The sequence below is a fragment of the Cyprinus carpio genome, chromosome B21, assembly GCF_018340385.1.
Source record: "Cyprinus carpio isolate SPL01 chromosome B21, ASM1834038v1, whole genome shotgun sequence".
In the NCBI taxonomy this organism is placed as follows: Eukaryota; Metazoa; Chordata; class Actinopteri; order Cypriniformes; family Cyprinidae; genus Cyprinus; species Cyprinus carpio.
Genome location: NC_056617.1, coordinates 17,812,396 through 17,839,474, shown reverse-complemented (window position 1 = coordinate 17,839,474; position 27,079 = coordinate 17,812,396). Strand labels below are relative to the sequence as shown.

Genomic DNA, 27,079 nt, shown 5'->3' with positions numbered 1-27,079 from the left:
AGGACTGCTCTGAGTTTAATACCACCCTGTGAGAGTTCAATCAACACTGACGTTTTCTTTAGGCAGACGTAAGCTTGAAGACAATGTCAGCATGTGCCAAACTATTCATCTCTACGGCAAGTGATTAAAAAGGCACACAGTTTCTTTTTCGTGTATCACTCTACGAAAAATGCACTGATAGACCCATGGGGATGTAAACACATATCTAGATGACACTACTGATATAGTACTCTGGGTTTGCAAAGAGTCAAAGAACAGACAGTAATGATGTGCCTACAGACATCACTACTGGATGCTGAAAGGATACAGGTTCTCGCCAATGGCGACTGAAAGCCAATGGCGACTGATGTTTTTCTTCTGATGATACACAGAGTGTGAAGTGTAGGAGGGGGAGTGTTGGGCAAGTTACTCTGAAAATGTAATCAAATGACTGATTACTGATTACTCCTTATAAAAGTAATCACGTTACTGTTCTGATTACTTTATTTCAAAAGTAATTAGTAATTTGTTACATTACTAGTTACGTTACTTTTTTTCTCCATGAAATTTATGAAATCTCAGCATACACGCACCTGATGAATATTTGTTATTAAAGCATCAACATTCACAGAACACTGTTATTTTTAACTAAAGCAAGTGGTTGCTGCGTGCATGGTTTGGCATGGCAGAATGCCACCAAAGAGCGCTGCATTTATAATCTCTAAAAGACATCTCAGTTCATCGCAGTCTCACAAATCTCTGTTATATAATAAATATACAATAAATATATGCATAATGAATCTTTCATAATGTCTACAATTCATGTATAATGAGAGGATTCGTGAGCACGCAAATTTCAGCACTGCATTGCTCAATGCTGAAACACATGTTGAAGCCTAAATAGAAACTCTGCATACGCTTGCATCTGTTAATCGTTTATATTTTATATTAGTTCATGTTGCTTTTGTGCAATAGATGAATAACAATTTATTTGTTTTAGATATTTTCTGTTTAGATATTTCTATTTTCCGGGAGTCTCGTGAATCATTTTATTCTCCCGCATCCAGCACACACACGAGCCACACTCGCCTATCAAGTCTTGTCCTACACGCTGCACTCTGTTGCGTCGGGTCTCGCAGGAGCGCAGGTCTCTAATCTACTGGCACTTGACTTGACAGTGCGAGTGCTACATCCTTTTTACAATCTCTAGATTATAAAACACTGCATTCTGTCAGCAATGTAACGCGGCAGTAACGTATAGAATCCGCGGCTTGTAACTATACTCTAATTACGTTTTTGAAAATTATAACGTTAAATTACTCTGCTACTAAAAACAGTAATCAAATTATAGTAACGCGTTACTAAGTAATGCGTTACTGCCCAACACTGGGGGTTTAGTAGGTAAATAATGGCCATCTGTACAAGACCAGCAATACTGTCATACTTTACTCATGCAACACATTAAATGACACATACAAATTAAAACAAACAAACAAACTAATTACTAACTAGAGTTGTGTATCTACATGGTTGCTTAAAAAATGAAAATGAACACAGTAGCAGTAGCATCATGTTGCTAATTAAGACTGGACTGGCAGTTTATTTATTTGTTTCTGGTTTCCATGTTCATTTCTGTGGGCTGGACCGGTTGATGGCTGGCTTTCTGTTGACGTAAGTGGCCCAGTAAGCCAGGTTGAAGATGAAGAAGAGCACTGGAAAGATGATACGAGAGATCTTGTCCACTTTGCTGACACGATTGTATGACTTTCTTCCACCCTCCGGTACATATTCACCATCCATTTTGGGCAGCCGGATCTCTCGGACCGGCTGGGATGGGGTGGATGTGGATGTGGATGTGGCACTCTTGGAGACGGTTGTCAGTCCGGGATCTTTGGCTACGCTCATGCTGTAGGTGGTTCCCACGATGTTGAAAGTGTTGTTGGTCTTCTTGGAGAAGGAAGCTGACTCTCGCCTCTGTGAAAGAGTCAAAAGGAAAAAAATTGAGCAATAAAGACACCTTATCTTGAGCAAAAGTGAAGCATTCATCTTACTAATGGACTCTCTAGTAAATCCCTGTTTTCCCTTACAGCACATTTTTTATATACTTGTATTATTTTTTGTTTCTTTATAGAAGTGGGAAATACATTCAGTGCAGTAAGAAAAACTATGTATTCATGAAAGCATTTATACAGAGTTCTGGCATGAAACTGGTGCAGTCTGATAGGTCTAACTCAATCTGACATAATGACATCATTATCACATGGCACAGCTGATTGGTTCTCTCCTGTATTGGTAGCCAATGAGCTCGCTGCTTAGCATTCAAATATATAACTAGAGCTTGCCGTAGCAGTGCAACTTGCTTTAGAAACCCTCCACCTTCCCCAGCTCCAACTGTATAGATCTGATACGAGGTGGTTCATGTATGCTATGGGATTATTTCATGTATGTTGTATTTGCAGCAGCAATATTTCTTACATGCTCACAGCAGCATGTTTTGGATGTATTCGCAGTAGCAAGTCTCGGTACTTGCTCTGCCACAGCAGCAGGAGCGTGGGAGATCTATTCCTCCAAGACCAAATACATTAACATTGTCATATACATTACCATGGAAATCCCTCCAACACATTGCATTTCCCATATTTAATTGTTAGATGCAGCAGATTATTATAATTTCAGTGCATTTCAGCAGAAATTAGGACGTGCTCATTCATATACATTCAAATATCTGGGTACTGTTATGACTGAAGGCTGATAAATAGACTTTTGCAGTTTGCTTTTGACAAGTGCTTTGATTAATTGTCCAAGGCTCTTGTGGGAAACATCTCAGGGGCTTCCTCAGCCATGAAACAAAAGATCAGGGATTTTGTAAAAAACAAAGGAAAATAGCTTCAAGCAATCTGCACCAATGGTTTATATTAATACATAAATTAGAACAAAGAGATTCTTAAAGCAATCACAAAGGCTTGTTACATGCAAAACAGTCAAAGTTTACATTTCACCATGACAGAAGATGGCCACGGGCTACAGAGAACATTTTGCAGTGTGAAGCGCAAAACTTGCCTCTTTTGTGTGTAATATTAGTTTAATCAGTTGCTTTCTGCACTGATGTAGCATTGCACCATGTATAGTTTTGATGTACTGTATATAATAACTTTATAAAACAGTTAGTTTCAGTCCTTTATTCTGATCCTCCGTCAAAAAAAGTCTTCCTATTTGGGAGATCAGACATTTTGTCACGCTGAGAGATGAGCAGATACATGTGAGAAAATATCATATATGCTGTTAAAAAATAAATGAGATGAACAGCTCCTATTCTCTGTTTTTATTTGTGCTCCATAAGATGAGGCATGTTACACTGGAACATTCTCTTGCCATTTACTGTCATTGTCAGGAACTCTTTTTTAGCAGAAGGATAGCATTTAATGAATGCAGTTAAAAGGTACCAATACATACATTTTTTGGTTGTAATATTTGTATTGTGCGATTACTGTTTTATAAAAGCAATAAGGTACTTGAGGCTGTATTGTGTATAAGTCACAGCTGAAGGTGTTGCAGTGACAATAAGGAAAATAAGCCCTGGGAGCATACAGTTATACAGTTCTGTATGATTTTTTGAGCTCTTTTCCTCAAGTGGACCAGAAAAATGTCCCCACCAGGTCAAAATTTACTGGTATTACTATCCTTGTGCTTATGGGGTAATTTGGACGCCATAATGTAGGGAAAACCAGGTACACACACACACACACACACACACACACACACACACACACACACACACACACACACACACACACACACACACACACACACGTTGTGTTTCCATGTTTTATGTGGACTTCCCGTAGGCATAATGGTTTTTATACTGTACAAACTGTATTTTCTATCCCCTTACCCTAAACCTACCCCATACACAAACCTTTCGGCTATTTTAAATTAAAAAAAACAAAACAACAACAAAACACATTCTGTATGATTTTTAAGCTTGGACCACACACACACACACACACACACACACACACACACACACACACACACACAGAGGTGGTCTAGTTGAAGCTTCCAGGTCTCTATAGGAATATCTTACAAGGCTTCATTCTTCAGTCACAATCATAGGAGGAATGGCACAGCAGGGTACCCTGTATGCCAGTAAACAAACAGAGCCTCTGTTAGCAAGCTTACACAATAAGAAACACAGGAGCTGTCTAGTGTAGTCTAACCACAATAATCTACAATGCTTTATAACATGCATGTACTGTATACACCACATATGATGTTGCTGTTATTTTGCATTTTAAAATTCTTCTAAAGGAATAATTCACCCACAAAAACATTTTAACTTACAATCATGTCATTTTAAATCTGTATGACTGTCTTTCTTCAGTGGCACACAAAAGGAGAAATTTAGCAGAATATCACTCTTTCCCAATCACTAAGGTTGAATGATAATGGGAACTGTCAAGCTCTTAAAATAAAAGTATCATATAATAACTTTTGGGTAAACTACTACTAGACTAAAGTGGTTTGATAAGAATCACACAATTAGCTGATTCATGGCTGGTTTCAAAGATTTTAACTTCCTTTATTAGTACTAGAAAATACGAATCTATGAATGTGTCATTAGGTTACACACTGAGGATTTTGCTGCACATAGAAGTATTTGATATAGTGCAATCAGACGCTATAATCCTTACTCATTAACTATGTGCAAACATTTTCACTTTTAGTTAGACCTCTGATCAACTGTTCAGAAAATAAGCTGATATGGTACAGTGGATAACAGGAGTGTAATCCTTTGTGATCATCTATGATTTAATTTGCAGAGTCAGCTTTAAAGAACAAGAGTGATTTTGATGAAGTGGGCTACCAAAATCTGCTTGTTTGACAGTTTTAAGAATAAACTACATTAAAGTGGTGCTTACCAGCACAAAACTTACTGCCACAGTGCTATGTCGTTATGAAGGTAATTTTAAAGATTTCTTACGTGCTTGTTAATGTATTCTGGGTGTTTACTAAGCCACTGTTTAGTCAAAAGTGTTAAACAGTTCTATATTTATCATAATGTGTATAAGTATTGGTGGACATGGCTGGAATGGAAAAGGCTTTTTCCTGTGTAACCAGTAAATATCTATATAGAATGATACTACATCCTGTGATGAGGGGACGGGGCCGAGAGCCATGGGAACGAAGCGAGGCCGGTGGAGTAAATGCTAATGCATGACACCTGCGCCACTCACCGGTCTTGAGTGCCATGGAGGAGCTCCGGAAGGATAAAAGGAGGAGTGATAACAGTGTTGGAAAAGAGAGGACCAGGCCTGGATTTTATTTTGTGTTTTGGTTCTGTTCGTGCGTGACAGTCATCCTTGAGGGGCTGTCGTGCTATTATGTGTTTATTTTATTATTATAGTTTTGTTTCAATGTTCCCCGGTTCCCGCCTCCTTCTTCCTGTGATTACAAACATTTGTTACTTTGGTGCCGAAACCCGGGAGGAAGGAGGGACATGTTGCCAGAGAGCCCTTGCTGCTGAGGATGGTCACGGTGCTGAGGAGATCAGGCAGCAGGAAGAAGTGGAGAGACCACTGGTGGCTGCCAGAGGCGGTGGTGCTGGAACGATGGAAGACGAAGTGGGACGGAGGGCTCGCTGCCGTGCTCCTGGGTCGGCGCCATTCGCCAGGAGGCCAGAGCCTGCTGTTGACCTATACGATTGGGGAAGACAGGGAATGGGAGACTCGCTGCCAACTGCCCTCGACAGGAGTCATCGCCATCCACCAGGAGATGGAGGAGCATCACATGGCACCGTGAGTGAGAGCCTCTCAGCTGGTTGAAAACCAAGAGGCAGTGTATCTGGGAACCGGAAATTATAATTTTTTTCCCCCTCTCTCCTCTCTGTCTCTTCTCATCCTTCCGTCTCCTTTTCTCTTGCCTCATCTGTCTTTCCTTACCCCTAGGTACGCCGAGGCCACCGTGATCGGCTCCCCCGGAGAGGAAAGGGGTGGAGTAGAGTGCAGCCTTGTTGATACCCCCTGGCCTGCGAGGGGTAGTCTCAGCCTCAGATGTCACGCCCACGGACCATTGGCTAAACGTCTGATATGGGACACAAAAGTGGAAACACTTCAGGAGTGTCAAAGTCGTCAACGGATTGGTTGGATTATACAAGATTTCCGGGAGATGTGTGTGTCGCGTTCTTTAATGATCCACCTGGAAGCAAAAATGCTGTGGCACCAAACCCCCTCATGAAAGAAGAAAGCTGTTGAGTTTACAACTGGGACAATGAGTGCTTATCAGGATCAACTAAACGCTGGATATTCAAAAGTATGTGAAATACTTAAAGTTCACAGCATAGAATCTTTAAAATACGTCCGAGAGTTTTACACACCGGTCTGTTATTGTGGCCACATTTCCACGCCCCTAAATGTGACGCTGAACTAAGTGAACTCTGATTGGTTGTTTGAAATGTCAGTCAAATGGCCTCATGGGCGGGCATGGCCAATGAAAGCTGCCATAGATTCCAGACCTCAGCCATCAGTCTGAAGGTCTGGCTATGCGAGACTATGCGAGGGGTGATGGGGGTATGTGACGAGAGGGGCGGAGCAGAGAGCCGTGGGAACGAAGTGAGGCCGGTGGAGTAAATGCTAATGCATGATACCTGCGCTACTCACCGGTCTCGAGTCCCACGGAGGAGCTCCGGAAGGATAAAAGGAGGAGTGATGACAGTGCTGGACGAGAGAGGACCAGGCCTGGATTTTATTTCGTGTTTTGGTTCTGTTCATGCATGAATGCCTCCCCCTCCCTATCGAAATTCACTCCCTGGAGTCAATCCCCTTGTGTACCCCCATTGCCAGCCCTAGTTAGTAAATGTGCTTGTGTATTGACCACCCCAAAGCATAAATATTCATCTTCGTTGCACATAGTGTCACTACTTTTTACCAGGATTGACAAGCCAGTAAAGAAAAAGAAAGGAATTAATGTAGAAACTACGATGCATTGTGGTACAAGAAGAGCAAAGGAACTACTGACACCAACACAAACAGAAAACGCTTAGCTCAGAGTTCTGCACTGGGAGATGCCAGACTGTTGGCCCTGTTTTCTGATGCCAATATCAGTGCTAGTGATCTCACAGTAGGGACTGCTGCATTCTGCTTTCCAATCACAAACCATCAATCCCTGCTACTACACCAGCACCTGAGTCTCTAAATCACAGTCTAGGCTTATTTCAACATTAGTAAAGGATCCCGAATACAAGCCCATCATGACCCACACTGATACAACTTTTAGCTTAGGTCTCATTTGCATTGAGTATTGGCAAGATAAGCTCCTGGAGTTCACAGAGAAAATACTAAATAGAAGAGAAAGAGTGTGATCAACACTACAATGGTACAAAGTACAGAGAGAGAGGGAGTGATTTGATTTTTAGAAACAACTTTATTTTACCAGACAAATCACTGAATCATATACTGTGTACAAACAACTTAGCTGTTAAATTAGTTGTCAAAATAGTTACATATCAAAAATGAATTTTCCCTCAATTACAGTACAGATGATATTACTATAACGCCACTGCAATTTAAGACTTCATGTCATTCATTAGTTTATAGTACTTGCATTCATCATCAATCCTAGCCTTTAAAAAAGATTTAAAAAGAAGTACAACATCTTTACCATGTCTGTTCTCCATTATATTTCTCCTTGTGATGTAGAGAGAGAGAGAGAGAGAGAGAGAGAGAGAGAGAGAAAGGGGTCATGCATGAGCATGAGCTCCTGAACTTTTCTTGCTTCTAATATGAGGTAAACCAAAGATAAAAACACAAAATTAACAAAAAAATGGGATAGTGAACACAAGATCCCTCTAAAAAAGAAAGTTTTTTTTAATATTATTTACAAGAATTTGAAAGAAATTTCTTGAAAACAAGGATAGTTTGTGGAACCTAAACAAAAGGACACTGGAGTGGGCCCTACAACAAGGCTTCAGAAGAAAACAAACACAAAAAACTACTGGAAAAGAACCATTTACAAACTTCACTGAATTAACAAAAAGGATTATTCCATATTAAAAAGGATTTAACTGAAAGAACTGAAATTATCTTTCTATCTACAAACAGCAAGGACCAAACAATTGCAAAAGGACAATCCAAACCAATAGGCCCTCAACTTTCCATTTGATGGAGGTAAGACAACAAGAGCTCTAAATCAACAAAAATAAATTGTATAAGCAATTTCTCAAGAGAAATTTAACTAAAAAGGGAAACTTTTTATAAACTTTGCAAACAAACTTGACCAAATTTCCCTGGCATACTACAGCTGTAGAACTGTATAGCAACTTAAAATAACAAAAGAGGGTCGCTGTCATTCACACATCCTGATTGGACTAACTGAGCCATTACTATCAATACCAAAGACCTGTAAATGGCATCACCATGGCAACACCAGCAATAGGGCCTTTCACACCACTTTAGTTCCAGAACTAAATGTACAGTACTAAAGTACTGGGATGATTTTGCACAAACTATTTTCCAGTACCATTTAAAGGGTTGCATTCGCACTGACAATGTGTACTAAGAAGTTATGTAAGCCGGTTGACAGCGATGTCATTTGTGTGCGGCGTTCAACAATGAAAACAAATAAAAGAACAACGTTAACAACAGGAGGATGGAGAATGCTGTGATTGGAGCTGTGTTTTTGTTGTGTCTCGCTGGTTTCACAATAATGGAAATAGAATGTCGACATATACTGTTGTATTCTACTTATCAAAATGAAGCCAGATACAGCAGGTGAACGGGTTACATGCTTTCTTTATTTCTCACTATTAACACACACACACAACTTGTGCTAATCTTTTCTTCTTTTACTACTCTCCTCCCTCCATCTCCCTCTTAAATGCTACTTCCCCCTAGTGGTCTCAGTTAGTATTACACTGAATAACAGGACACCACATATACGTAAAGCAATTGAAAGAATGGAAAAGAGGACTAAGAATCTCCAGCGACAACTGGCAGTGCTATATTTGCTACAAGTGCCTGCACTTCAGCATCCGTTCACCTATCGCTGTTCTCCATATTTGCGAAAGAAGTTGACATATTGTTTGGAGTATGTTTTCATGGCGTTTTAACTCATGGCTGGTGAGGGCGTTTTCGAACACGTCTGGCCAATCAATGTATACTTACGTCACGGGTAGTGCCAGTTGTGCTGGTTAGACCCTGCTCCAGAGTAGGAGCTAATTTGGTTCTTGAAAAAGGCAGACCGGTATTAAAATCGCACCCAGTTCCAGCGTTGCGAAAACACCAAAAAGTGGATAGTTCCACAATAAACTTCTATCAAAATGGAACTGTAATGATACTGGGAAACAATACTGCCCTCACAAACTTTGAGCAGACATTCCACTGCTTAAAATATATGGTGGAAAGAGATGAAGCAAATCCCTGCAAGCAGAACCATACAGACACATCAGAAGACAGTGATCAAAATGAGTCCTCAACCCATAAAAATACAGAGAACAGGACCACTCCAGAAATCACAGAGAACATCACCCTTCGCCCAAGCACAGGACTACACAACACAGATGTTCAGCTACAGCACAGCTTAGCAATGCTAGAAGTGGAAATACTGGAACTGAGTGAGTATGTCCATGCCCTGAAAAGACACTGAACAACTCAGAGAACAGCTGGACCAGATAAGAAACCAACTGAAAATGTCCATCCAAGAACTTAAGAGGGAAATGGACACTCTGTATCAGGAAATGGAAACACTCAAAAAAGAAGAGGGGACCCTAACAACACAGATGAGGTGTCTCCCTACCCCTGCAAACGCCCCTAAAAGTACCCCCACCCTCCCCTGTACCTACACAGCCAAACCCCAGCAGCACATCTCCAGCATCTACCAAACCATCACAGCCCAGCAACAGCCAAAGGGAAGCAGAAACACTGGAAATTCCCAGAAACCCAGAGATTGAACCTCAGAAAAACACTACAGCTACAACTCCAGCTGAGAAGCAGCCAGTGAAAACAGAGGCATACCTTGCCATCCTCCTGGACTCCAATGGGAAGTTCCTACAAGGCGAAAAACTGTTTCTAGGCCATAAAACAACAAAACTCTGGTGCCCCAAAACAGGTGATGCCCTCAGAATACTTTCTTACTCCAGCTTTGGCATACCCTCACATATCATCATACACACAGGCACCAATGACCTGAGAAGGGAACAGGATAGAGTTGGGCAGCTGATCTACAGAGTAGCAGAGAAGGCTACAGAGACCTACCCCAACACAAAGATCACCATATCTACCCTCCTATCCTGCAGAGACATTCACCCAGACACCATCCAGAAAGTCAACGCTGATATCTCCAAAGGATGTGTTCGCCTGCCCAATGTGCACCTGGCTCATCACCGCTTCATTACCCATTCAGCATATTTGCTGCTCAATATGTGTCTGCCTGCCATGATAGAAGAGAAAACACTCAGTCTGCCCTAATCTGATGTTTCCAGCACATGTAGATTTTATAATGCCATATTACTGTATAATATTATTTAGATGTATATTTTGCTTCTGTAAATCTTTCTAATCATTTTATTTGATTTCTAGTTTACAAACATACATTAGTAATTCATTTTGCACCACATGCTTAATACTATTTATATATTATTATTATTATTCTTTTTCTTTCTGTTAATACATATGTGCTCTATTTGTAAGCAGCCCAACTGCAGTAGCTTTGGAAATACAAATGTATAGTTTTTGTCATGCCAATAAAGCACTTAAGCACTTAAATTGAGAACTGAAATAGAGAGAGAGAGAGATGATTCCTGAATTGTAAACATGCCTTGAAGCTTTAAAAACACCAAAAATGTAATTTAAATTAAATTATGCAATTTACTGCATGAAATAGCAAACAAAGTACATGTAGAAAAAAACAAGATAAAATGTATTAATACAACCTAATCACTTATGAAGGTCAGGTGATAACTGAAATTAAGAACATAACATAATGGAGGGATATAACAAAACAAAATTACCTGCAAAAGCCTGTAACTTGCTCAAAATCCTTAGATCATCTCTCAAAAGTAATTTATCAGTGAATGTATCAGTGCCATCAGAATGACAAATCCTTGTGTCATTGTTCACAAACAAGATTTTTGTCAACAGTGTACTTAGTCAGTATTCCCTGATGTAAACTATGGCTACAGTTTTGATGACAGTTACAGAAAATGCACGTCTGCAATTTTTCTGTATGCCATATATCAATTTCCACAGTGCACAAAACTCTTTGTGGGATATCGATTGCAAGAGATTGAACAGGATTCACATTCACCATTGGTCTGTTAACAAATTACAATCAAGATTCTCCTAAGAGCAATTTATCAATTCAAGACATTAACAAAAGCATAGAAAATTAGCTTGACAGATTATGACAACTGGTACAACTATTTTGCTTTAAATGACTTGAAATGCAATGCACTTTTTTTTTTTTTTTTTTTTGTGGGGTAAGACTATTCAACAGAGAACACATCAACATTTGTTTAGTTGTGGTCTGAGAAATGTTCCAAAGTGACTGAGGAAAACTGTAAATAAATAATTAAAAATGGAATTAAATACTAGCATAGATAAATAACCCACAAACTGTATTTTTGTACAATTAAAAATGACACTAAATACTACATGACATGCTGGTAATAAAAGTATAAAAATTACATTTATAAGAATTGGCACATATAATAATAAATACTGAAGATAACATTGAAAAATCGAGAAAAAAAGAAAAGTGTTTTTGTCATCATGTGAGCCTACTAATCAGATTTTATTGTGCTTTAACCCTGGTAGTCAATCATGGAAATGTTTCTTATAAACAAATGTAACAATTATTCTACTTTTTGTAGACAATTACTGCTTGCCATGCTTAACAAGAATACGAATTCGGTCTCGCTGATTGCTCTTGTGTATTACACTGAGCTTTTTAGAAACAGATTTCAACAGTAGGTTAACATTTACTGGTGACAGTCAACACTATAGAACACAGAAAAGAAATATGAACATTTGCATTTATACAGTCCATTTGGTTTTGGAATGTGTTACATGTAAACTGAAAATTCAGTTTCTGTCATGCAAAATGTGTATCGTTGGGTGTACATCTCGTGTTATTTGACTGTAACCCTGTTCCCTTAAAGAGCGGGAACGAGATGCTGCATTTCAATAACACTAATGTGAACATTCTTTATTCGACTGGTTGTGAAGCATGTGTGTCAAACATGCCAAGAATAGGCTTATATAACCTCAGTAGGTGACATTATTTGATTATGTGCACCTGAGAGATTATAAATAGACATGAAATGGACAAATCTTCAGGTTAAACCTTTGTCTGTAGAGACGTCCAGGCACTCCTACAGTGTGGCATTGAGGCTCAGCATCTCGTTCCCGCTTTTTAAGGGAACAGGGTTACAGTCAAGTAACCCGAGACATTCCCTACCAAAAGCTTACCTCGATGCTGCATCTCAATAACGCTAGTGGGAACAAGAATACCAATGCCACTGAACTGGAAGTGTCTGGACCCCCCAAGGCTGTGTAGTGTATGTGCACAAACATCGAAGAGGTCTCAGACATGACTCTGGGATGTTGTCTCAAGGACACGAGAGCCGGGAGTAACATAGACATCCAAAATATATAATCTGACAAATGTGTGCGGAGAGGGCCAGCCTGCCGCACCTCACACTTGCTGCAAGGGGACACCTCTTGCCATAGCCTTAGTATAGAATGTAATCCACCTGGTTGAATGGGCCTTAACTCCTAGAAGTGAACCTTGACCGCACGCCTCGTAGGCAATAGCATCCCTCATCCAATGTGCGTTTGTCTAGTGGCAGCCACAGCATATGAAAAGCTGCTCTGACTTATGCCACTGGCTAGTGCGGTGGATATAAACCTTAAGAGCATGTACTGGACACAGAAAGTGAAGTCCTTCTTGCTCCGGTGTTGAAAATGGCTGAGGGCAGAAGGCTTCAAGAACAACTGGATGTAAGGTCATGAATGGAACTTTGGATGATAATAGGGTGAGGATGCAAAATAGCTTTGACAAGCCCAGGGGCAAAGTCTAAACAGGATGACTAGACTGAAAGAGCCTGCAAATCCCCAGTTCTCCTCAGAGAAGTAATGGCCATGAGAAAAACCATCTTCAGGGAGACCATGTGACCCTTCGACAGCGGCACATGCACGGTCCTTCACTCTGCTCAATTTGTCAAACATTCTACAATCCTGATAGTAAATTTCAAACCACTTTCTATTTACTCCATCATACTTCAACGGTCAAGGACAATCGGAAAAGAGTGATTGAGCAATTTCCAATAAAGAAAAAATTCAAAGATTCCACCATCACTAAAGAAGAACTCGACGGCACCATTGCTAACGGTATCAAGCTAGCACTTAAAGAGCAGCAAAGTACTTTGGATTCGGTTGTCACTGACCTGGTATTGCGTGACCTACATATGGACATAACTAGTGACCAACAATTCTGTAAAAGAGCTAAAAGCAGAAGTTGAAAAGCTTGCCATCGCAGCAAAACAGACACGTGACCGGGTCGATTCCGTTCAAGCAGCTACACATGAGGATAGGAGAACAGTCACAAACTTGAGAAAACAGCTAGAACAACTTACTGATAAAGTGACGAACATGGAGGATAGGAACAGGAGAAATAATGTGCGACTGGTGGGGTTACCAGAGGGGGTGGAAGGCTCCGATCCAGTCGGCTTTCTCAGAGCTAATCTTTCTAAGTGGATTCCTGCATTGAAAGGACGTGATATTGCGATCAAGCATGTGTATGATGGAAGAAAAAGTAACTCCGAGGAGCCGCATACTCTTATCTTTCGTTTGCCGAGATGGCAAGACAGATTGGCAATCCTGAAGGGTGCACAGCAGGCATACCCGGTGAAATATACGCAGGATAATGTCACTTTGCTGTTTTTTCCTGACTTCAGTCCAGCCCTGTCTGCTAGGAGTGGGAGCCTCAGGCCGGTCCTTGGGAGGATGGCAGTGCTGGGTCTGCGGCCGTTTCTCATCTATCTGACGATAATTAAACTATGGCACAATGGTGAGAAGATGATGTTTGACTCTTCTCAGAAAGCGGAGGAGTTTATCAGCTCACTGCCACACAGAAGAAGCATCTTAACTGCCCAGGAGAGGAGAATAACAAGGTGGACATGGACACTTAAGTTTCTGTTGTGATCTTCTATCCTGCAATTTTGTCTAGTGACTGATAAGCTTTGAAATCTTTTTTTTTTTTTTTGGAGCTAATGGAGAGAAGGTTTGATTAAGTTACTAGCTCTTGACACTGGGCTTTTTGGGGACTGGTTTTGAGCTGGTGTGGATCGGTCAATTATTCAAATATTTTTCTGTTTTTTTTTTTTTTCTGAGGCAGACCTATATTCTCGGTAATGTGATTTGGTTAGGTTTCAAAGTTGTTTGTTGTTCCTTTTTTGTGCTACTTTTATTGTATACAAAAGACATTAATATCTTAATTTATTTCATTTGAATTTTAAAAGGTTTGCGCACTCGGGTGGTTTAGTATCTCATTTTGTGCGGGACTGGATTGGGCCATCTTCTGGTCGACCATCTGTTTCCTCTGTGTGTGGTGGAATTGTTGATCACATTACAATGCCTTTTTCTGTCAAATCTGTTTGGAATCGGGAATTATCTGACCTTAATTTATCTGTCGACTTTGGAGAAAGTGTAGTCAAACCTCAGTTTAACCTCTAAAAACTCGGCTCATTGTCTTATATATTTCAAAGTTATTTATGGAGCATGTATAGTGGCTCTGAGTGTGTGGATGATGTCTGTTTGGTGTTTTGTGGTGTTTGTTGTGTGTATAAAAAAAAGAAAAGAAAAAAAAACAACTTCAGAGTCAGAAATCTGATAGGTGCCAACTCTAGTGGTTCAAAAAGGAGTCCCAACCAGATCCCAACCTTAATCCCACGAAGGGACTGTCACTCTGATGGGCAGCCTCAACCAGTGAGCTCCACAAATGATGCGGGCGACTAGAAGGTGCTTTCCCACAGAAACCCCAACTGGTGGCCACATAGACTCTGAAAGTACCAGAACATGTGTCTGAGGACAATTGTTCTTGCAGGAACTCCAGCACTGAAACAACCCGGCAGTGAACTGGGTCTGCATAGTGTGTCATACACCAACTTTCGAAAAAGCACCATCTGTGGGCATAACTTCTTGTAGTGGAGAGATGAAGGTTCCAGAGCTCAGGCCAGGGATGAAAAAACTGTCCCCTGTGCCTGAGATACAAGATCTCTCATGACCGGAATCTCCCACGGTAAGCCATCGAGGAGGGATGTTAGATCTAAGAACTATACTCTGGTCGGCCAGTGGGGCGCTATCAGTAAGAGGCGAGACCCTTGTTGACAGACCTAGGCCATGACTCCCGGGAGCAGAGTGATCAGAGAAAATGCATAAAGACATTGTCTGGGCAACATATGCGCTATTGTGTCCAGATCTATGGGAGCTGGAGAAGTCAGGGAGAAGTAGAGGGGACATTGTGCTGTTTCCTGTGAAGCAAAGAGGTCCACCTCCACTTTGAAAATTTGTCTGGCTACCTTGTGGTGGAGTTTCCATTCCCTGTGTTTCCCAGCTTGTCCGGACAGCGAATCAGCTCCCACATTTATATGCCCCGGAATATAAATTGCCATGATGGACAGGAACGTGTCCCGTGTCCAAAGCAGAATCTGTTGCGCTAGCCTGATCAGGTGCCACAAATGCAGTCTGCCCTGGTGGCTTATGCAAGTGACTACCACAGCCTTGCCACCCCTGCACTAGGATGTGGTAGCCCCTGCTGGAGGATGTATTTTAGTGTCCAAAATACAGCGATCATTCCGAGGCAATTGATGTGCCAGTCGAGAAGATGACCTCTTGCGATGACAACACATGACTAGAGTGGGACCCAAAGTCAAAAACCGGGGTCTGAACCACATAGAGTGGTTAAATGGGCTAAATGTTAATGTTAATGCTGCATTCATTCATTTTGTTTATGTGCATGGTGAAAAGAACCCGATACTGGTAAGCTTTGCACCTGAAAGTGAACCCCAGGAACTCCCTGCACTGTGGCAAAATTTCTAGATGAAAGTACAATTTTCACCAGCCGATCCCCCGATTGGATATGAACGAACAATCATTGATTGACAGCATTTAGAAAGCGGTTCAGTCCAGAAGATCTAAAATTGGATGCAACCCCCCATCATTTCTGGGATACAGAAAATATTGGCTGTAGCAGCCTGACTCTCTGTCTGGGAAGGGAAGATGTTCTAAGACCTCCTTTTCCAGCAGAATTTGCAATTCCTGTGTCAACAAATATGCTTGTTCTGGTTTCACGATAGTGGAGACCATGCCATTGAAATGCGGAGGACAATACACAAACCGTATCCTGTAGCCCTTTCTACAGTCCTTATGACCCGGGAAGAGATGGCAGTAGCTTCCACAGTGCCAATTTCCCTGAAAGGGACACTAATTGTGACACTTCGTTTTGTTGTGGGGAATGTTAAATGTTTGGTGTCCTGAAACATGGCAGGCACAACCAAACACGTAACATTTTACTGGAGACCGCTGCACCCGGAAAGTTTGTTCAGCGATCCGCTAAGGGTGCCAGGAAGGACCCTCTACTCTTCTGCTGGAATTTTCTGTGGCCCTCCCCGCAGGGACACACCCTTTGTCCTGGGCACAGCCTCAGGACCTCTCTTTGGTCGTAATGACTGTTCTTAGGTCTCTAGATCTCTGGCAGTTTAGTGCTACGAGCTGCTCCCCAGTCTTTACGAGGGGGTGTACGACTCATCACATTCTCTCTTTGAGCCTCTTGCCTTAGAGGAGCTGGATCAGGTCGGGACTGGGTTGCCAACAGTTCCAACACTTGAGCACAATGGGGGAGAAACTTGTTGAAAGCCTCCTCCCAGAGCTCAGATCTTTAAGAAGATCAGCCTAATATGTCTGTAGAACTGCCATGGTTGATGCTCCCCTAGGGGAGAGATAGCCCGCTAGTATCTCTTCCGCCTAGGGCATGATAATGTATCCCCGTGCTTTTGAATCAACGATAGTCGAAGAAATAGTTGCCATAGAGGGCACAAAGCGCTGTGGCCCCTTCCTCTGACCACCTGACAGAAACCTGTCATCTAGTTTGGAGTGTTTGTTTTTGTTTTTTTTTGGTGACATCTTTAATCCGGTCACTGCATGAGTCACCACTTCGAGTAAATCATCATATGCTTATAATTGCGAGAGGAGCGCTTGGAGGCAGTGATCTCAATATCCACCTCAACAGAAGCAAGAGCTGCAGCACCCTCTGCTCCGATCCGAAGAAGTGCCTGGGAACGGTTCAGAGGCGGGCGCGAGAAACTTCCGATCTGGCAAAAACATGAGAGAGAGGGGAACACCTGCTTCTTAAGCCTCAGCCAGATCAAAATGCGATCTTAATGAGCATGCAGCGGCTCGTTCCTCGTGAGAGAAAATGAGCCTAATGCGAAGCACGCGGATAGGAAGTGAACGCCGTTGCTCACATCTGCGGCCCTCAAACGCGAGAGCAGCTTGCTTTTCTCCCAAACAATACTCATGTGAATTCTCTTCAGAGATCGGCCATGAAGAGCGAGGCACGCATCTCTTACAGATTAATTCATCAAGAATAGTAAGTTGTTTAAACTTTCACTTTCAATATGCTTTCTTTTGAATGATACTGCTTTCAGCAGCTTTCACACAAAACAGTCTCTGAAGACAAAGAAACGTCTCGGTTACGTATGGTAACGTCTCGGTTACGTATGGTAACCCTCGTTCCCTGAAGGAGGGAACGGAGACGCTACGTCGGTGACCGACGAAAATGGGATATCGCTTCGATAGACCAATCTACTTCGAGTGTAAACTAAACGAGCCAATGCACATTGGCATGCAATTATTGCATCCAGCTGCCGCTGATCACAGCGTGAGTATAATAAGGCAGCAGGTGCAATGCATACCAGGTTTTCGCTGAGGAGCCGAGCCGGAGACCCGGCGGCTCAGCGGTGGTACAGCAACCATGGCGACGGGACGTGGCGTCTCCGTTCCCTCCTTCAGGGAACGAGGGTTACCATACGTAACCGAGACGTTCCCTTTCATTCGGTAACTCTCGACTCCACGTCGGTGACCGACGAAAATGGGATCCCTACCAAAGCGCCATGGGTGCTGCCCCTTCCAGTGCCCTGTGCGAGCCGCCTGCGCCCCTATTAGGTGTAGACCGGGGCTCGGAACAAGTAGCTCCACTCACCATTGTCAAAGCACTACCTCACTGGGTGAGACTGGATAACACTGGGAAAACGTACCCATTCCACTTGGAACAGGGACGCTGCGGAGGCTCCATCCTTCCCGAATGAGGTCTCGGGAGCAAATACACATATAGCATCCGTTTAGGTGTATATGGAGAAATTTGAGGTGATTAAAACCCTCTTGGGAAGGCAGAAGTCTGCCGGGGAAACGCGGTTATGGCAATACCGTGGACTATATGCATATGAGTACCGCTTAGGTCTCAATATGGAACCCAGCCTTCCAAGGTTCTCACAGATTCATCATGAAGGCCTGGCGCCGGACGTTCCGCCCCGTCCAGCTTCCTAGGGTAACGGAGGATCTCAACAGGGTCTACAGTACAGACACTCTGGAGCAGTTTTAGCAAGCTGACACTAACCGGGGCCTCTCGGTGCCACTACCCGTTTGAGGTGAGAACACAAGAGGATACCGGCTCTACACGAAGGCTATTGAACCTAGCGAACGTGTTAGAGGTCGCCCAGCCCGCAGCTCTACAAATATCTGTCAGCGAGGCACCACGAGCCAGCGCCCAGGAGGATGCAACATTTCTTGTTGAGTGAGCTCGCAACCTGAACGGGCAGGGCACACCCTGTGCCTGATAAGCCAGGGCTATGGCATCCACAATCCAGCGGGGCCATCCTCTGCTTAGAGACGGCATTCCCCTTCTGCCGGCCTCCGTAACAGACAAAGAGCTGGTCTGAGGTCCTGAAGCTTTGTGTCCGGTCTACGTAGCATCTCAATGCTCGGACGGGACAGAGCAAAGCTAGGGCTGGGTCTGCCTCCTCCAGGGGCAGCGCTTGCAGGTCCACCACTTGGTCTTTGAAGGGTGTAGTGGGAACCTTGGGCACGTAGCCGGGGCGGGGCCTCAGGATTACCTGGGAGTCAGCCGGCCGAAACTCTAGGCATGAATCGTCGACCGAAAATGCATGCAGGTCCCCTACCCTCTTGATGGAGGCCAGTGCAAGCAGGAGCAGAGTTTTCAATGAAAGAAACTTTAGCTCGACTGAATGCAAAGGCTCGAATGGGCCCTGCTGTAGTGATTTCAGCACCAGAGTCAGGTCCCAAGAGGGTATGGAGGGGGGCCGGGAAGGATTTAACCTCCTGGCCCCTCTAAGGAACCTGATGACGAGGTCATGCTTACCTAAAGACTTCCCATTCACGGGGTCATGGTACGCAGCAATAGCGGCAACCTGGACTTTGAGGGAGGAGGGAGACAGCCTTCGCTCCAGCCCTTGCTGCAGAAAGGAAAGCACAACCGGAATCGGGCATCTTCGGGGGTCTTCTCGGCGAGAAGAACACCACTCGACGAACAGGTTCCACTTCAAGGCGTAAGCGTGTCTCGTAGACGGTGCTCTTGCCGAAGTGATGGTGCTCACTACCTCCTGGGGCAGGTCACCTAGAACCTCCGCGTCCCGTCCAGGGACCAGACATGGAGTTTCCAAAGGTCTGGACGCGGGTGCCAAATGGTGCCCCGTCTTTGAGTCAGTAGATCCTTCCTCAGAGGAATCGGCCAAGGAGGGGGTGTCGCGAGGAGCAGTAGTTCGGGGAACCAGGTCCGAGTGGGCCAATACAGCGCCACTAGCAAGACTTGCTCCTCGTCCTCCCGGACTTTGCACAGTGTCTGTGCAAGAAGGATCACTGGGGGATATACATACTTGCGTGGGCCCCGCGGCCAGCTGTGTGCCAGTGCATCCGTGCCGAGAGTTCCCTCGGTCAGGGAGTAGAACAACTGGCAGTGAGCGGTCTCTGGAGAAGCAAACAGGTCTACCTGAGCAGCTCCGAAACGTCTCCAAATCAGCTGGAACGTCAGGGGATGGAGTCGCCATTCTCCTGGGAGCATTGCTCGAGACAGCTCGTCGGCTGTACGGTTGAGCAGGCCTGGAATGTGAACGGCACGAAGAGACCTCAGAACCTTCTGACTCCAAAGGAGGAGGTGGCGGGCGAGTTGTGACATGCGACGGGAGCGCAGACCACCTTGTCGGTTGATGTACGCAACGGTCGCTGTGTTGTCCGTTCGGACCAGCACATGCTTGCCTCGTAAGTGACCTTTGAGACGGTTCAAGGCAAGGTGCACTGCTAACAACTCTAGGCAATTGATGTGCCACTGCAGCTGCGGGCCCGTCCAAACCCCTGAGACTGCATGCCCGTTGTACGTGGCCCCCCAGCCGGTGGTGGAGGCATCCGTGTAAACCACAGCATGCCTGGAGATCTGCTCTAGGGGCACCCCTGCCCTGAGATACGCAAGATCTGACCACGGGGTGAGGGTTTGGCGACAGGCCGGTGTAACTTGGACCCGGTGAGTGCCGCGCTTCCACGCCCACCTCGGGACTCGGCCATAAAGCCAGTGCTGGAGCGGTCTCATATGGAACAGGCCGAGCGGTGTAAGTGCCGCTGCGGCCGCCATATGCCCCAGGAGCCTCTGAAAGAGTTTCAGTGGGACTGCTGTCCTGCTCTTGAATGTATTCAAGCAGGCTAGCACCGACCGCGCACGTTCCTCTGTGAGGCATGCTGTCTGTTCGACCGAATCCAACTCCATACCGAGAACAGAGATCCTCTGCGTTGGCAAGAGTTTGCTCTTTTCCCAGTTGACCCGAAGGCCCAACAGGCTGAGGTGCCGGAGCACCAGGTCCCTGTGTTCGCACAACTGATCCCGAGATTGTGCTAGTATCAGCCAATCGTCTAGATAGTTGAGAATACGAACACCCTGCTCTCTGAGGGGAACAAGAGCCGCCTCCGTGACTTTCGTGAAGACACGGGGAGACAGGGACAGCCCGAAGGGCAGGACCTTGTACTGATATGCCTGTCCTTCGAACGCAAACTGCAGAAATGGTCTGTGGCACGGAAGGATCAACACATGAATGTACGCGTCCTTCAGGTCGATCACTGCAAACCAATCTCGGGGGCGGACGTACCTGAAGATGTATTTCTGCGTCAACATCTTGAATGGTTACTGATGAAGGGCCCGGTTCAAAACTCGCAGATCCAAGATCGGTCGTAACCCACCGCCTTTCTTGGGTACAATGAAGTAGGGGCTGTAAAACCCCGTCCTCATATCGGCTGGAGGGACCGTCTCTATCGCGTCTTTCGCCAGTAAGACTGCGATCTCTTCCCGCAGAACAGGGGCATCGGACGCTTTCACTGTAGTGAAGCGGATACCGCTGAACTTGGGGGGACGCCGGGCGAACTGAATCGCATAGCCGAGGCTGATGGTCTGCAGAAGCCAATGAGACAGGCTGGGTAGCGCTGACCAGGTGCTTAGAAACCATACAAGCGGGATCAGCAGAACCACAGCCGTACCCGCAGTGGGGCAGCGAGGTGGAACACAGGGACCCATCTCGGGCGGCTTGTGAGCAGGCCTGAGTGTGGTGCGAGTGTGGGGTGCAGGGCTCACCTGGTTCCACGGGTTGGCAGAGGGTGCGTGAGTAGGGCCTTTGTTGATGCTCTTGAACCGCCCGCTGCTGATCTGGCGAAGGAGGAGGATGAGTGAGGTCCAGTGTTTGGCCGTCCGCAACTCTCCGTGCCCTCCTGGGACCCAGAGACAGAGAAAACCGCTCTCTCGTCGAGATGTCCAGAATCTCCCCTGGCCCTCCTCCAGGGGAGGGAGAGGTGCTTTCACCATCCCCCAGAAAGCGGCTACCTCTCTCTGGGCCACCCGTCCCGGGGCCTCTTGCTCTTCCGCTCACCGCCAGGTTTGACGGGGGCCAGGACGGGTGGGGCGGCCTGCCTATGCCCAGCTCTACGGCGTCACTTGCTGGAGGCTGCTGCGGATGCGGCGCGGGAGCGGGTGGACGCAGGGGGCCGCCCTCGGCGACGAGCAGGCTGGGGCGTTGCAACCGGCGGACGGGTGGAGTCAGCAGCTGCCCGCCGGGCAGAAGGTTGGACCGCCTCAGTCTGCTCCCATGCAGCCAAGAACTGCTGGGCCAGGTTCTCGACCACGTCACCGAAGAGGCCGGTCTAGGACACAGGCATTAAGGAACTGATCTTTGTCGGCGTCCCTCATTTCAACCAGACTCAGCCAGAGATGGCGCTCCTGGACATCGCACAACCCAGAGAATGCACGGTGACCTTCATCGCTCGGAGCGCGAGGCCAGTGGCGGTTCTGAGTTTTCAGAACTTCTGGATCGTAACCACCCTCGTGCAGGTCCTTCAGTGCCTTGGCCTGGTGCACCTGCAGTAACGCCACAGCGTGTAAGGCAGAAGCAGCTTCCCCGCAAGCCATATAGGCACCGCCGGTTAGACCAGACGAATGCCTATAGGCCCGGGAAGGAAGCACCGGGTCTCCCCGCCAGCAGGAGGCAGACTTAGGACACACTTGCATCGCTACCGCCCACTCCACTGGGGGAATCACCGAATACCCCTTCGCTGCACTGCCATCGAGGGTGGTGAGGGAGGAGGAGCCCACCAGCCAGTTTCTGGCAGTAAAAGGTGCCATCCACGACCTGGTGAGCTCGTCATGCACTTCCGGGAAGAAAGGCACCAGGGTGGGGCGCTGAAAACCAGCGCGCGCCACCTTGAGAAACCAATCATCCTGCCTCAAGGGCTCGGGACGCGGTGGAGATTTCCACTCGAGCCCTACCCTCTCGGCGGCCCGGGAAAGCATAGCTGTCATCTCCGGATCCAATTCAGGCTCCGCCACCGTCCCAGAGGGTAACAGCACAGCTGAATCTTCATCTGACAGCTCTCCCTCCGATGCTGAGATCGACATCTGGTCAGGGGGAGGCCCACTGGATACCACTGGTACGCTCTTTGAAGAGGGCCCAGCGCGTTCCGTGGGTTACTCCTCTGGATCGGAGATGCAAGAGGAGTGATGGTCCCCAGAGGGTTGGTTCCCTGCGGGGTTTGCCACCACTATAATCCTCAAATCACCCGTGCTACTGCTGGAAATGGTTTTCATCTGTCGGCCGCCAGAACGAGCCCCAAATCGCGGCAGCGGCAACGGGACTCCACCCCCCCCTTTTTTGAAGGAAGCAGAGCCTGGTTCGCAGCTCCGAGATGGTCATCTTCCCGCAGAGAGAAGATGACTCATCCACGAAAGCTGAGTCAGCGTGTTTGCCCAGACATGTGAGGCAGCAATCGTGACCATCACCCGTTGCCAGGTAACGACCGCACCCAGAAACGCACGGGTGAAACGGCATCCTTATAAGGACGATCCGTCGTCTTTACAAAGACGCACCCATGAAGCTTTTTTAGAGAAATTTGCTCTTTAGGAAATGCTCTTTTAGTGCTGAGGCGCACAGGGGAATTGGCCGCTTGCAACATGACAGGGGGTAGTGCAGCCTGAAGTGTGCAATCCACTCGACGCTGGAACGACCACCGCTGAAGCGCCGTATCGCCAACACACGAAGCTTCCGAGAGCGTGCTGAACTCGTAGTTCACAGCAGACACAGTTGAGCAGAACGATACTAACGCTCGGCTCCGAAGTGAAAAGCTGGTATGCATTGCACATGCTGCCTTATTATACTCACGCTGTGATCAGCGGCAGCTGGATGCAATAATTGCATGCCAATGTGCATTGGCTCGTTTAGTTTACACTCGAAGTAGATTGGTCTATCGAAAGCGATATCCCATTTTCGTCAGTCACCGACGTGGCGTCGAGAGTGACCGACTGAAAGGGAACTTGAATATGTGTCAGTTTCCCGGCTATTTATAACCCCTCAGGTGTACATAATCAAATGACGTCACCTACTGAGGTTATTTAAGCTTATTCTTAGCATGTTTGACACATATGCTTCACAACCGGTCGAACAAAGAATGTTCTCATTAACCCTCTGGAGTCGATTAACGCGTATACGCGTTTTGGGGTATTTTCTCCTGATAACCCCGAAAAGAACTTAAATTACACTTTCAGTTTTGATCGTACAGATAAGTGCAATACATCAATCGAATCTGTAAAGGGTCTACTTTTTTTTGTATACAGACATAATAACAACAAAACTTTGTGCACTTATAAAATAAAGATAACAAACAAGGAGTGCTGTCTGCAGCCTTTGTCTGCGCTGATCTTCAGATACAAATGCGTCATTAAAATGAACTGTAACTCAGTGAATACTCAACGAAGAGACATGAGAGAGATATCTATAGAAAGCCTGACATGTCTACTTTTAAACTAAACAAGTGCTGCTGAAAACAAATATTCTGTGATAAAGTAATCCATATGAAAACAACGCGATGTCCGTTTTTCACGTCTCCCTTCATTATCTTCTAATGCGACCACGCCCCCGCGCCGAGCGCACTTTTGAGATTCAAATGTTTCACTGAAGCGCGCAGCTTTTGAATACACCCACACAACAGAAGACAACGCAGCGAGACTGTTTTTCAAGTTTTTTTTATTTTACTGTTTGCTTCGCGATGATAGGAATAAGACATAATTCACCCCAAAAAGATGTGATGTGGTTGAGGATTTGAGATTTGGATTTCCTCAGAAAAAAGAATGAAGCACTTTATTCAGCAGAGTTCATAAACATGAGTAAGTCTCTTTTTATTTATTTATATACTTGTACTAGTTTTCACATAACGTGTAAACATTTTACTAGTTAGACTTTTTCCAAAGACTTTTTCCAAACTATAATTCCTGACTAAATGTATAATCAAGTGAAATATTATGAAGTTTCAATAACAATATACACTACTATACCATTCAAAAGCTTGATGTAAATAATATAAATGTAACAATAAATGTAACTGTAACAAATGTAACAATCATTGCTGTTCTTTCAATTTATCCCCCATAAAAAACCTGAAGTAATGATGCAAAAAATTCAGTTTGAAAGTCAGCTTTGATTTTTCCTAATAAACTGTTTAACTGCACTCACAAGTGAATATTAAATTATGTTGTGGGATAATTAAATATATTCTAAATAAACTACAAACATAAAATTATATACATTTATTTTGTCCTCACATTCTTTCTTGTAACTCATCCCTCTCAGTGACACAGCTGACTGAATGGCTCATTATGCAGCTCTTTGTCTTCTCAGGTGTGAATTCATAATAGTTGACGCCTACTCGCATATGACTTTTACCAACAAAAAGTGTCTTAGAAAATTTAAATCAATATATTGTTTTCTGTAAGTGAGTAAACAAGATGATTTTCACATCATTTAGAAAAAAAAAATTCTAGGCTACAAGCTCCAGTTCTCAAAATTCCTGGGAACCAATATTCTATATGTGTTTTATTGCCTTATTCAAGTGATGTAACATTTTTAGTTTTTCACTAACCACGCATAACATTTTTTTTCTCAAAAACACAATCATGTACATACATGCTGCTCACATATTATTATAGCCTAGTTTGTGCTGATTACAGTGAGATTAGACTTTAGCCATTTAGATATTTATAAGAAACTGAAAAAAGCACAAATGTCAGGGCATGACAAAACTTCTCCAGGCCCCAAAAATACCCTTAGACTCCAGAGGGTTAACGTTATTGAAACCCAGCATCGAGTTTAACTTTTGTTAGGGAACTCCAGGAACATGGTTGGGAATTACTGCTCTGAAAATGCCTTTTTTTTTTTCAGATCAATAGCTATGAACCAATCCTGTTTGAATCAGAAACAAATATGTTTCAGCATCAATATTTTGAGATGGCGTGTCCTAAACATTAAATTCAGGACTGGCCACAAACCGTGGTCCTTTTTCGACACCAGAAAATACCAGTTGTAAAACCTGGATTCCAAAACCACTTCCTCTGTGGCTCCTTTCTCTAGCAAAGGATTCCTACCTCATCAGAGCAATGACAATGGCTGCTGCATTTCCATAATCTGATGCAAAAGTGACTCTTTTTATATCATAAAACTATAGGGTTCACAAAGTCTCTGGGATAGGCTCCAGCATCCCCTACAAAGGGCAAGCGGTTTGGAAAATGGATGGGTGGCTGGATGGAACCATGCACTTCATAAATTATCCAAATGCGATATATATTCTTTTCTGTTCTGACGATATCTCTGTTTTTTTCCTGAGGACATACTCAGATTAAAGGAGAAAGCTCTGGATTCCTGCTGTGCAAAGTAATATCCTCAATTTCAGCGTGCATCTACTAAACTCCTCATGTGGAGACCTCATCTGCAAGGCTACTGGAGCAGTTGAAAATAATTCTGATGATATCTGTAATATCTAACAATATAACCCATAAGCAGCCATTGGGTAATTATAAAATGTTTATATACTGAGACGATGATATGCAATGGTCAATTGTAATTATGTGGAGAACTTCAACCTCAGCAAACCTCAAGGAAGCCATATCTTGAAAGAATGTAATACTTTCCAAGCTAGGTTAAATATTTAATTTGCCATTTAATACCTATTTCAGACATCTTCATTTCTAAGAGTTTTGAAGGTCACTGAGTGGAATATCACAAAGCAGTGAAGCATTTTATTTTAATTTCAAATCTTGATAGTTTGGCCAGAAATGGAAATAAACACTATCTTGTCTAATATCTAATATCTTGCTGTTCTACCTAAGAATTCCCTTTTGATTTATAAAACTAATCAGAAAATTCAAAAACTAAAACTCTCAAATAGTCTAATTGGAATATGATTGGAGTGTGTTTGCCCAGGAGAATATGTTATTACTCTTTGATTAATTGAAGTACCAACTTTGTTGTGAATGTTTCTCTTCAAATTACTTGGGAGAAATAACAGAAACAAATGGCAACATGCTGACATAATCTAATTTTACAGACCTGTTCGGTCTTGAAAATAAATGGTTCAAAAATGAGTTTCCATTCATTATGAAATATCTTACTTTTGATTGCAGACTTTGGTGTCTTTGCAAATCTTAGCAAAGCATAAGGCACTTAGTTAAGACCTATTCA

The 27,079-nt window shown here is 44.3% G+C and overlaps 1 protein-coding gene across 2 annotated transcripts in view; it reads right to left on the bottom strand.

Annotated features, from left to right (window-relative positions):
• Positions 1-925: 925 nt before the first annotated feature.
• The window catches only part of LOC109045548 (gamma-aminobutyric acid receptor subunit alpha-3-like), a 164,883-nt gene continuing 138,729 nt past the window's right edge, over positions 926-27,079 (bottom strand). For both annotated transcript variants that reach the window (XM_042747718.1, XM_042747717.1), the window contains exon 10: positions 926-1,953. In XM_042747718.1, the coding sequence (XP_042603652.1) occupies positions 1,606-1,953 (348 nt within the window). In that variant the 3' untranslated portion in view covers positions 926-1,605. The remainder of the gene's footprint in view (positions 1,954-27,079) is intronic.